General features: G+C 39.3%; 1 protein-coding gene across 3 annotated transcripts in view; it reads right to left on the minus strand.

Annotated features, from left to right (window-relative positions):
• PSIP1 (PC4 and SRSF1 interacting protein 1) overlaps positions 1 to 12,943 on the minus strand; it is a 36,152-nt gene that overhangs the window by 18,438 nt on the left and 4,771 nt on the right. For all 3 annotated transcript variants that reach the window (XM_038170185.2, XM_038170186.2, XM_038170184.2), the window contains exons 4-7: positions 11,632 to 11,770; positions 5,999 to 6,115; positions 3,270 to 3,377; positions 2,876 to 2,938 (exon numbers count right to left, since the gene is read on the minus strand). In XM_038170185.2, coding sequence (XP_038026113.2) covers positions 2,876 to 2,938; positions 3,270 to 3,377; positions 5,999 to 6,115; positions 11,632 to 11,770 — 427 coding nt within the window. The remainder of the gene's footprint in view (positions 1 to 2,875; positions 2,939 to 3,269; positions 3,378 to 5,998; positions 6,116 to 11,631; positions 11,771 to 12,943) is intronic.

Here is a 12,943-nt window from a genome sequence, read left to right on the forward strand (position 1 = left end):
GAGAGAGAGAATCTATGAAAAAGAAAAATGATATGCATCTCCCCACAGAAACATTCCATAAAAAGAACATAGAAAAATGTTTGAGAAAATATTCACAGAATTTAGTGTAGTGGATACAGAAGCATCAGCTTGCAGAAACAGAAAAGTTAGTTACAAACACATTTATCTTCATATTGTCTTTAGAAACAAGTAATAACGAGCTATTTAGAAAGAATGAGACATACTTAAATCAAGGCTGAAGCAGAGGTACATCTCACATAGACAGATTGTTTAAGTAAGACAGAAAAACAACTGATTTTTTTTAAAACAATTCCAAGATGAGAGAACACCTTGTTTCTTTCAAAGGCATATAAGGAATGCATTCAAAGCCATGTAACTGCATAGACAACACTTATCTGATCTGTGAACATTCACCACATCCCTTGGAATAACTATTCAAGCTCAGGAGCAATGCATCCCAACAAAGAGGAAGTCAGGCAAAAATGCCAGGTGGCCCTCCTGGCCCAACTCCAGCAGAAAAAGGAAGCCTACAGAGGGAGGAAGCAAGGACAGATGACCTAAGAGAAATGTAGAGATGCTGTCTGAGCAGTCAAGGATCAAGTTAGGAAACCTAAAGCCCAAATGGAATTGTTTCTGGCCAGATACAACAAGAAGGGCTTTTTTAAGTACTCAGTGACAAAAGGAAGATTAGGGAAAACATAGCCCCTTTGCTGAAGGAAACAAAAGGCCTGGTTACTCAGGACAACAGAAAGGCCCATGTGCCAAAGAGCACAGTCTTTCCCAGCAGGGCTGGCCTTCAGAAATCCCAGATTCCAGAGGACAGGCTGTAAGACTGGAGCAAGGAAGATGTACCTCTGGTGGAAAAGAAGCAGGTCATGGAATACTTCAGCAAACTAGACGTTCACCAGTACACGGTGAATCCTGATGGGATACACCCATGAGTGCTGAGGGAGCTGGCAGATGTGATTGCAAGGCCACTCTACAGTCTTTACTTGGTCATGGCAACCAGAAGGAGTAGAGTGCATCCTCTGTAAATTCACATATGAAACCAGACTGTGAGGAGGCTGAAGTAACCAGCCATCCAGAGGGACATGGACAGGCTGAAGAGGTGGGCTGACAACAAACCTCATGAAGTTGAACAATGAGAAGTGCGGAGTCCTGCACCTGGGTAGGAACAACCATACCGGGGGCCACCCAGATGGAAAGCAGCTGTGTAGAGAAGGACCCTGGAGTCCAGGTAGACACCAGGTTGAACACGAGTCAGATGTGTGCCCTCGCTACTGAGAATGCTAAAAGTATTCTGGGCTGCATTAGGCGAAGTATCACCAGCAGGTTGAGAGAGGAGATCCTTCAGCTCTACTCTGCATTGGTGAAGCTGCACTTGGAGTACTGTGTCCAGTTCTGGGCTCTCCAGTACAAGAGACACATGGACGTACTGAAAAGAGTCCAATGGAGGGCCACTAAGATTATCAAGGGACTGGAGCACATCTCCACTGAGAAAGGAGCCTTGGAGTGGATCTTATCTTGTGTATAAATATCTGAAGGGAGAGTGCAAAGATGGAGCCAAGTTCCTTTCAGCAATGTCCCGTGGCAACACAGGAGGCAACAGACACAAACCGAAGCACAAGAAGTTCCATCATCAAGAAGCAGTTCTTTTCAGTGGGTGATGGAGTGGAAATCTTCAAAAGCCACCTGGACATCACCCTGGGCAACCTGCTCTAGGAGGCCCTGCTTGAGCAGAGGGTTGGACCAGATGGCCTGCAGATGTCCCTTCCCAGCTCACCCATTCGGTGACTCAGCAATGGTCCGCAGTAATTCCAACTTCTGGTTAAACCACCTACAACAAGCAGCACGTGCCAAACACAAAACTGAAGCTGCTAAGTGTGACAGAAGAAACCATCCGGGGCCTGAAATGTGTTATGACACTAAGAAAACAACAATGCCAAACAAACCAAAAGACACCACAGCCGGAAGGTTTGAGTGCATTATGAAAGAGTACAGAATGAGATCTCTGTTTTAATGTCACCTGAAAGGCTTCTCTCCCATTTAGAAGCTGATATCAAATATATGCACACTCACAGATATACTGTCAATTCCTTGCTGTTTCAGACTTTCCTTCATTGAATATTATTTTAGATTTATTTTTAAGATTTTTTGATAAAGTACTCTTTCAATTCTTTTAATTGTTTTTATAAGAATATATAAATGGCTATCTTTCTTTTTCATGAAGCAAATGATACTTAGTATGTTACCTACCTATGGCAAACACACTAAGGTCCACAAGTACACCTTTGCACTCATCCCTGCTGTCAGCACTAATGTATCATGTTAAAAATCAGGAAATAGTTTCAAATTAAAATTAAAACTTTGCCTCACTTTAATCTATTTTTTATTTGGATCATTGCCCCGATCTAGCTTGCTATGTGACCACATGAATGCTGATGCTGGAGTACACTAAGCTAGCAGTTGGAACTGCTTCTTTCATAAGAACACCAATTTTTCCCAGGTAGAAGAAAGTGCAAAAGCACAAGCTCACAAAAGTGGGAAGTATTTCAGGTGTTGGTTCAATGTGTAGATGACATTAAACATTTTTTTCAGAGCTTCAAGACAAAATAATTTATGTTAGTTTTTCTTATTTACACTGGACTATTTGGGAAAAAAAGGGAAACTCCCTACTCTGCGCTGAGTTCAAACAGAATTATGGCTTTTAAAACATTCATGAGAAAACTGCCATTCCTGCAAGTCTTCCAGCTATTTGGAAGGGATGGGAGAGTGAAAACAAAACAAAAGTCAAGCAACTTATGCATAATCTGTCACAAAAAGAGTGATACCAGTATTATCACATCCAAATATAAATAATTAGCCATACTGTTACCTTTCTTTTTCTTCCTCTTCTAGCAGCTTTAGGAATAGACGCATCACCTGTTTTCACCACATCCTGTGTAAATTGAAAATGGTGCTGAGTTTTAACAGAAGAAAGAAATCTTATGAAGTGATAAAAACACACTGTTCCCCTGATTTTTAATTGAACTCAGACAAGCCAGATTAAAGTTTGCTCTCTGCCAAAAGCTTAAATTCCTGTTAATTTCAATGAGAAGTTTTAATCTGCGTCAACAGATATGAAGTTTTACAGCTTAAACTGCAGTTCTGAGACTGTCACACTAGCAGTAACTGTATGTAACTTCCCAGTACATAAAAATAGTTTTTAATTAACTGACATAACATTAAGATGTTCTTTACTATGCAGGAAAAGATGAGCTTTCACATACTTCTTTATTGTTTCTTTCAGAAGGTACATCATCTTCCTTCAAAGTATTCATCTCTTTTTCCTCTTCTTCCATTATTGTACTTAAGCTGTTATCCCTCTTAGTGGGCAACTGCAAACAGAAACAACACAGAGTCAATGGAAAAGTACTTTGAAGAAACAAAAGTTAAATGAGCACATGGCTAATAACCATCATGCTGCTTTTCTCTTTTCAGCCTCCCTGTATACACGCTTCTTTCTTATGTACACTTTGAAAGTATAAGGCAGGACCACTTTCAAACATATTGCAGATTGATGTATTCTGATAACTACGTATTATGATGGAAATTCAAGACCATTTTGTTATTATGATAATGTAACTACTTTTTCACTGCATCACCTTTACGTGAGTATTTCTAAATGTTCATGCCAAGATTCAACTGAATCAGCTCAGGCATACAGATGGATTGCAGTCACAGACATCTATCAAAGACTATCACTATTAAACAAAGACTTCATGTAGACCACAAACAAGTTGTTTAATCATGTGAGACAGTAATTAGTGATAAATGGTCTCACCTAACCTGTGCATTTTTCTTCTTTTTTTACACCTTAAAATACTAATTTTCATTTTAGACAAGCAGGTAGATTTGAACATCAAGTTTGTAATAAATTACTTGGAGATAATCAACATTTTTCTTGTGGTCTAGGTATGCGCATTTTTCTTTTTCTTCTTTTAAATTTCTTTTCACATTCTCTACTCTAATGCTATTGCTTTGCCCAACTTTCAAGCACCTATTATGAAATTCCCTTTAATAGTAGCTACAGGTCTTAAAATTTCAAAATTGAACGAAGTATCACAGGCAGGGGGCTATCACATAATGTTGATAATCACTTACTGCCATATTATATAACAGAAGGCTTTGTTGTGTTTTTGTTCACTTTTTTCAGAGTGCAACTTTAAGTACATTAAAACCACAAGAAGTCAGAGTACAATGGTTAGAAGCATATTATAACTACATCAATATCAATAGCAAAGGACTAAATCTGCTACAGACATTGTCTTAAACTGGTAAAATGATTGAGACTCATTACATAAATCTATCCCTTCAAGACATTCCATTCCATTTTGGTGTTCAAAGGGCTACGTAGGGTCTTTGTATTTTTCTTTCAGAGAGCTAGATCAGGACAGCCAGGAAGCACTCCTCAGTGGAAACACGATGACATTGACATATTCACTCACACAAGGTGCTTGCTGCATACATTGACAATGAAGCGAACTGATGAACTGGTCCAGCACAAAAAAAAAAATAATAAAGTTTTCCCTTCGCAGTAGCAAATGCTGGGAGAAAAATGCTTTTATCAACGTTGTTCTTAGGCAAGGAAGAAGAATAACAACTGGTTTACTAATTCTATGAGGAAATTACATATTGAGAAGTGTTCCTGAAGTATACTTGACAGAACCCAAATTAGACGGACCTTCCAAATGTGCTGGTACAAAATTACGAACACTCAAAGCAGCAACAAGTTGGGAGAAATAACTCAAATGCCTCCACAGTTTCCAACTCAACACAACAACTTCTGACACCTATTTTTAAATGGAAAGTCTTTTTTCCTCTTGAAAAACAAGCTTAGAGCTCCTAGACAATCCTCCAGGAGGTATATTCAACTATGTATTAAGTACACTGGAAATTCTTCAGTTTCAATGCTAAAGGACAGCCACCTACACCTACAGTAAAACTACAAGAAAGCTTGACAAATAATCAACAAGAAATCTAGCATAATTGAGACAAGTCTATTCAAGAGTTAGACACTTGTTTTAAGGGCACTGACTGTTCTGTAGTGTATTAATTTCCAGAAGTGACTTAAAAATAAATGAGATGCCATAAACTTATCAATATCAACTGCATCACATTTTTTGTCATTTTAGGATTCTAGTCTCTTTCAAGGAAAAAGGAGATGACAACAATTCTTCCACACTGTATGGAAAATAAAAGACATGAACAAAACAAAACATTCAAGAATAGAGAAAGTTCAAAGCAATGTGCTACACTCTGTTATCATTAAGAAAGCAGTAAGCTACAAAGATTCCCCTCTTAAAAAGCAGACTCTGTACAGCAGCAAGAGGCTTGAAAAAATGGTATTTCAGACAGAAATGCATTTTCTAAGTATGAATACAATATATTTAAGAACATAATTTGTTTCAGAAAATTTCAATGTGTGCACACGTTGACAAGGCAAAGAAGCTAAACCTTGTCTGTATAAATTACCAATTACTCACAAGGCACTTCCCTGACCCTGAATTCAGTTGATACAACTATCTTTTTATCGGTTATATATTGCCTTTTCTATCTGTTCCCATCGCAGTGTGTGGCGTAATTCAAACTGACTCGACTGTTCAGGCAAATACACTGAAAAACTCTTTCAGTCCCAAAAGAACTTAACTTCTCTTCAGCTTTTCTTAGTTCTCTTAGGCTTTTCAGGGGAAAATATTGTAACTGAATAGACAGTTGTACCAGACAATGATATTACCAAGTCTTCAAAGAGAATAAGGTAATCTTAAAGTTACATGTTGGCAATCATTTTGAATTTAACGTACCTAGGAAATACTAATACATATATTAAGTCTCATAATAACCAAACGTGAAGTAGTTATGACAGGAAAGTACAGTTCAAGTATTTATATAAAAATTTGACAATAAGTTTTGACTTGAAAGGTTGATAGTAAAACAAAACACAAATTCTATCACTTACTTTTAGGAGAGAAGACTTTCTCCTTTTGGCTCCTGATTTTTCTTCATTTCCCCCAGCAGAATCCTGACCGCTTTCTTGAAGAGTTTCTTTGATAGAAGTGCTAACAGATGGATGGGACTTCAATAGAAAAACATGGCAATTGAAACAAAAATCACTTTCTGAATTACCGAATAACTACACTGAGAGGTGTTCTGCCACCTGTAAGTTACCAACGAAAACATTAGCCTATGGAATCCTTTATGGGAATCTACAAGAATATCGAAATTTATCTATTTCTTTAATTTTCAAGCATATAAATTTAAATTATATTTTCATTATCAAACTTTCAAGTTCTAATGCTATCCTGATAATAAAACTACTGCAATGCGAAAGAGCAAGATTTTGCTTAAACATAACTTGCACGGCTCCTGTCAAGAAACACTTATTTAAAAGAGCTGTCAATCCTAAATGAGCAAGAGTCAGCTACCAATTCCTGAAAACACGAGCAGAAAAAAACAAAAGCTAAAACTGAAAGTCAAGGACATGGTAATTGACAAGGTAAAGTCAGAATTACTCTTTTAAATTCCATTACTTTGTGGATAGCATTCTCACTCTTGAATATCAGCTCCTTCGAACAACGCTGGCAGAACTCCTCTGACTCTTAGTATTTCCCCCTCTGAGGAAGTGGTTTTGGATTTAAGCCCAAGCCACAAGCTCCTTTCTACCCTCTACCTTCCTCACTAGCAGTTACAAGCAACATCTGTGAAGTATAAACACTGCTTTCAGAACATTCCAGCCAGCTCTGGCAGTTGAACAGAATCGGCAGCTCTCAGAAGGACTTATCAAAACAAAATATACTCAATAAAGAGATATAAAAAAAAAGGGGGGGGGGGGGGAGTTAATTTCCCTCTAGGAATAGCTAACAAGTCTGTCACTTCAATATTGTCTTGTAGTCAAAATAAAAGCTTGATTTTGCCAACATCTCCATGTGACTACCCCCTCCAGCTTTCTGTTCTGAGGCCAGACAAAACACTCCCTCCTCGCACTTAATATTTAGACTCTGACAACTGAGCCATCTTTACGGCTACTGTCCAGTACTTGTTCTTCATTTAACTCAAAGAATGTTTGTTTTAAGCCAAAAGGCTGTACGTGTATCACATGCAGACGTCACCTACGTAAACTGCAATGTTATCAGTAGGCCATAACGTATCGCCCTGCTTCAAAGCATCATCGGAAAAAGAGGGCCTCACTTACCAGTTTACTAATGTTACCTTCCCTCTAAATCTTCACAGCCTACCACCACTGCCCTCAACTCCAGGCCAGCTCGCTGCCAGCACTGACCTTCTCTCACAGGCTGTCCTGTCCTGTCAATGACATGACACCTGCTCAATGACAATGTCCTGCTCAGTGACATTACGCCTGCACTGGGCAGGAGGGACACCAGGGCAAAAGAGATGCCAGGGCTGGAGGGATGCTGGGGAAAGAACAAAGGCACAAGAGGTGTCCCCCGAGCCAGGCTCAGAGCCCAGAGGAGCTGCCTGAGCAGGGGCGAGGAGGTACACCTAGTAACTGCACCTACATCACCTCACCACAGGGACTGACTGTAACGTGTGGCAAGGGGACTTGACACCAGCAAGGGTGGAGCAGAAGCATACAGAGGGAAGGCTGAGGCATTTTTCTCTAACCTGTTTGTCTTTGTTTCTCATTGCACAGATCTGTAACAAAAAGCTTGTGTTAATTGCCTAAATTGTGCAGAATTACCTTACTTGTTAGTGTTTTGTGGCCTGTGACATAGCCCTTTTTGATCTCTAAGGCCCCCCCCTCCCATTTTGCCAATTTCAACAACTCTGCTACTATTAATACTAGTTTCCTATAAACTTCCATAAAACTGCATAGGTAACTAAATCAAACTCACATGCTTGCTTTCCTCCCTGGATTACAATGCCTACTTAACTTAAAAAGACGTCAGTTGTTAACTGTGACAGCCACAGAGATTTTGCCTATCAGACAGATGAGCATCTTCCTCTTACTACTTGAAGGGAGAATTCTGCGTGTACTCATTTCTTCAGCTTATAGAGTATGATGCTAAGGCAACATCCTCACAAACAGGAGAGCCGTCACCTAGTCAAATAGCAGGGAACTAACAACAAAATAAAACAAGGTACCACTTAGTCTCATCTTTGTGAACTGTACATTACCTGCAAAGTATTGAAAAAAAATAAAGCTCATTTCAGCATACAAGCTGAAAATAAATAAAACTGAAACAAAATAATATCACACTACAATTCTCTTATTATAGGATAAAACGGGATATTCTTCCATCTTAGCTATGGATCTCTGAGGGACAGTGACATAATACTCCATTCTGCAAATTAAACACCAAAGATGGTGTTTTGTGAAAAGCCATGGAAGACATACGACTCGTTTACTTGAAAGCATCAAATATTGCCAAAAAAATTCCTTTAAAGCAGGCCCTTTGCTGGCTTTATTTCATCTCAAGTAACCCTTACTCTGCCTGTTTTACATTCAGATTTCTTTTACAGAATACAGCTATTTGCAGGTGTTCTCCTTCGGCAACAAGAATTGCATCCATGTAAAAAAAAAAAAAAAAGAGCTCACTGAATCCTATGGACTTGATTTGCTCCAAGTAAAGGTTCCTTTTAAGAATGGATAACAAAGAGAAAGCTATCAAAACAAAATGCTTTCTAAAATTAAGGTGAAAATTCAGAGGAAAATTTCATAAATCACAGAATATCCTGAGTTAGAAAGGACCCACAAGTATCATTAAGGATGCTCCCCACGACCACCCAAGAAAGTCAAACCACATGTCTGAGAGCATTGTCTGAACACTTCTTGATCTCCAGCAGGCTCAGTGTCTTGACTGCTACCCTGGGCAGCCTGTCCCAGTGCCCAAGCACCCTCTGGGTGCAGACCCTTTCCCTAACCCCCAGCCTGACCCTCCCCTGTCCCAGCTCCACGCTGTTCCCTCGGGTCCTGTCGCTGTCCCCAGAGAGCAGAGCTCAGCACCTGCCCCTCCGCTCCCCTCCTGAGGGAGCTGCAGGCCACGATGAGGCTCAGGGCTGAGCAAACCAAGGGACCTCAGCTGCACCTCATACGTCTTGCCCTCTAGGCCCTTCACCATCTTTAGATGCTTTCTAATAATTTGATTTACTTCTTACACTTGTGGAGGGCTTGTTAGTGTTAGGTCAGAGGTTGGACTCGCTAATCTTGAGGTCTCTTCCAACCTAGACAATTGTGTGTGATTCTGTGTGATGCCTAAATTGCACTTACTCAATGTGAGGCTGCACCAGCACAGAGCACGGCAGGACAATCCCTTCTCTCGACCAGCTAGCGATGCTGTACCTGATGCACCCCAGGGCACAGTGACCCTCCTGGCTGCCAGGGCACGCTGCTGGCTCATGTTCAACTTGACACTGACAAGAACTCCCAGATCCCTTCCTGTGGGGCTGTTCCCCAACCTCTGGTCCCCCCAGACTGTGCGTACAGCCAGGGTTGCCACATGTCAGGTGCAGAATCTGGCATTTGCTCTTGTTGAATTTCATGCAGTTGGTGATTGCCCAGCCCTCTCGTTTGTCAACATCTCTGTAAAGCCTCTCTACCCTCAAGGGAGTCAACAACTCCCCTGAGTTTCACATCATCATCCAACTTAATTAGCAGACCTTTAAGTCCTGGTTCCAAGTCATTTATGAAAACATTAAAGAGAAGAGGCTAAAATGGAGCCCTGCAAAACCCCACCAGTGACTGGGCATCAGCCTGATGTAACCCCATTTACAAAACACTTTGAGCCTTTATTTACCCCATTCATAGAACCATAGAATGGCTTGGGTTAGATGGGATCTTAAAGATCATCTAGTTCCAACCCCCCTGCCATAGGCAGGGATGCCACCCACTATATCACATTTGCCAGGGCCCCGTCCTGCCTGTCCTTCAATTCCTTCATTCATTCTGTAAAACTGAATATATGTAAGCAAATTAGTAACCATGGCCCTGTAATTCATTTACTTTAACACTTAAGACATCCCCAAGAACAGTTTCTTCTTTCAGCATTTTTAAAGATCACTTATAGAAACAGAATTTAAATACTACTTGTGCAAAAACTGTGTGTTTCTAAACATTTTTTCTTGTGTGTTTCTAAACAAAAAGGCAGTGGCAAAAAAACAATCCAGTAGCTCTAGACAGAACCTGAGTAGTTCACAGAGCCTGTTAAAGAACTGTTACAGAAGCTGGACTGAAGTGTTTGAATGATACTGAAAAGGTATAATGGACTTTCCCCATAGCAAAGTTGCTAGACTAAGAAACTAGTCTGTATACATCTGTTCGCAATGTTTTTTCTGCCTCCAGTTGGAAAAGTATTTAGAAATGCCTGAGATGTTAAGAAGGCAACTCAAAGTACTGCTTAGCTGAAGTTATTGATCCCCACTATGAAATAAAACACTGGAAGGCGTTGCTGTCATTGGTTGTTTATACCCACATATATTTTCAGGTTGTTAGAAGTGACTGATAACATAAAACTAAGCTATGGTTCACTATTTCCTCAGCCACCCAGGCAGAACCTCTCCTAAGCTGCCACAAATGAAACAGCAGAGGGGCTAAGGACTCATTTTTCAGTAGGAGAAAAAAAGAAACTGTCTTATTAATACAATGTTTCTCTGTTGTAAGGGGATTAGCATCCAGGGGCAGAAAAAGTGTACATCCAGAGTACAACCTCTTTTCTGCTGACTCTTGCTCAGATTAACTCTTGATCCATCCTTCAAACTAGAGACGCAGTAGCTTGGGATATCTTTAGGAGCAGGAGTTAACTGGTGCAGAAATGGCAGTCTGGTATGTCAAGTAGGAGCAGAAAAAAATACAGACACCAATTGTTTTTTTATTATTACCACAGTAATGTCTAGAGGCCCCAGTATGTGATCAGGGCCCACTGTACGTACCAAAACCAAGAAGCTATAGAATGTTCAGAGAAGACAACAGACAAAAAGGATCAAGACATTTTTTTTCTTTTAAGAAGAAGTTTAGGCCTTTTTATAAGTAGAGCTGCTTAGCTCCAGTTTAAGCTTGGGACATCTACCAAGATGTTAAGAAACAGAACTACTGACAAATGAAAACTTAATTGAGAGTCACATAACAAAGGGGCAAAAACCAAGAATCACATTACTTCCAGCCACTATAATGAAAATACAGTGTACTACAAAAGCATGTAATGAAATCTTACACAGGTATTTGTGGAGAAAACCACTTGGGCTTAGATGACAGGAAGAAGTAAAATGACTGAGATTACTAATGACTGAGTAAAAACTGATAAAAATCACTATTTTTTAAGTACAGTTGTACGGTTCTGAATATGACTTGACATCTGCTGTGATAGAGCAACATTGCAAAAATATGTTCAACTTTCAATAGTGATAGACTTATGCTCTGAAACTGTCAACATGAGCTTCATGAGCTTACTGTAGAAAAATAAAATTTCCACTTATATGAAAGTCTCTCATGCTATAAAACTAGAGATAAATTTAAAAAAAAAGTGTAACCTACAATTGAGTGTCAATGATTCTTTATCCTAGAACAGTAAATATTCATTGCCTTTTTTTTCCCCCAACAGTACAATAACAGCTAGTTGCAGACTTTGCATAACTTACCTGCTGATGAGAGAACTTCACTCTGGGATTATTGTCAATTTCCCACAAGCCTTCATTAAAGCCCTTTCTTTTATTTGGTTTTCCATATTTCTCTTTATTTTCAGAGTAAGGGAATATGTCCTTTGGTCCCAAAAACGCCCTTCAGAAGAGAAAGAAAAAGTTACCAGGAAAAAAGGTACTCATGTTTTAAATATTTTTTTTTCAAAGGAGAAATAAGCATCAGATATCATTAAGAAGCACAACTCAGCATTGCAGACAATCAATTCTGTTACATAAGCAACTTTATAGTTTTCCCAATTTAACCTTAAACAGCCCAAGTTTTCCATTACTACCACCACATATATGGCCCCTCTCCTTCCTAAGGTGCTGAGTGTCTGGGCAAGAAACAGACAATGCTTCTTAACAGATAGCGGAAGACAACCAACTACTGTAAACCAGAACAATTTTTTAGTTGTTATCTTGTGAATGAACAGAGAGAGCACATGCTTTCTTTAGAAAAACAGGCTTAAGTGTTAAGAGTAAAGAATTCTTATATCCTGACTATGTAATACAAGAGAACAACAACAAAGCAGAAGTAGTTCCAAACTAACAAAGAAAATCTTTTGAATTTACTAAATTAGAAACAATGTAGTTAAAAGACAAAATTCAAGAAGAACGTTAAGTGTATCAGGCATGAAGAGCACTGGAAGGCAGTGCCTAGTCACACCTGAATGTATTTGACTGCCCAGGTCCTTAAGAATACTGTGAATTAAGCATTACTTCAGTAACTTCTCAGTTTCTCAAGATAAGTCTTCATCACTTTATTTACTGAATTGAATAAAACTTTAAGCCTTTCCATAAGATTCTTCCTCAACCCCATTCTTGGGGAAGTAAATATTGGAGTTTACATTTTTTTAATTTAATTTACTCTTAGAAGAGGCCTTCAGATAGCTTGTGCGTCTTTTTCACACAAACTGACAACATCCCTGCACAACACTACCCCTACTGTAGTCTGTGTAACTAAAGCTATCAGCCTAGCTTTTCTTGTATGTCAAAGTCACAGTATCCACACTATTTTCTCTAAGCTAGGCTTAGGAGAACGGGGTAACAAATTACTGAGGACAAACATTCTGGTTTATGCTGAAGACCATCAAAGCCTGTATAGTTACTGCTCTACTCCCAATACTTTTAAAGTTCGAACTTCAATGTAGCAACCCATACACCGCTAAAACAAAGATGCCACTTTTAGTTTCATTCTTTTTGCTATGTGTCTGGATGCAGTTGTCTGACATGAGACTCTAATCTGAAAAGTTGCAGGTACCTGCTTTCTAAA

Source organism: Anas platyrhynchos, chromosome Z (genome assembly GCF_047663525.1).
Source record: "Anas platyrhynchos isolate ZD024472 breed Pekin duck chromosome Z, IASCAAS_PekinDuck_T2T, whole genome shotgun sequence".
NCBI classification, from domain to species: Eukaryota; Metazoa; Chordata; class Aves; order Anseriformes; family Anatidae; genus Anas; species Anas platyrhynchos.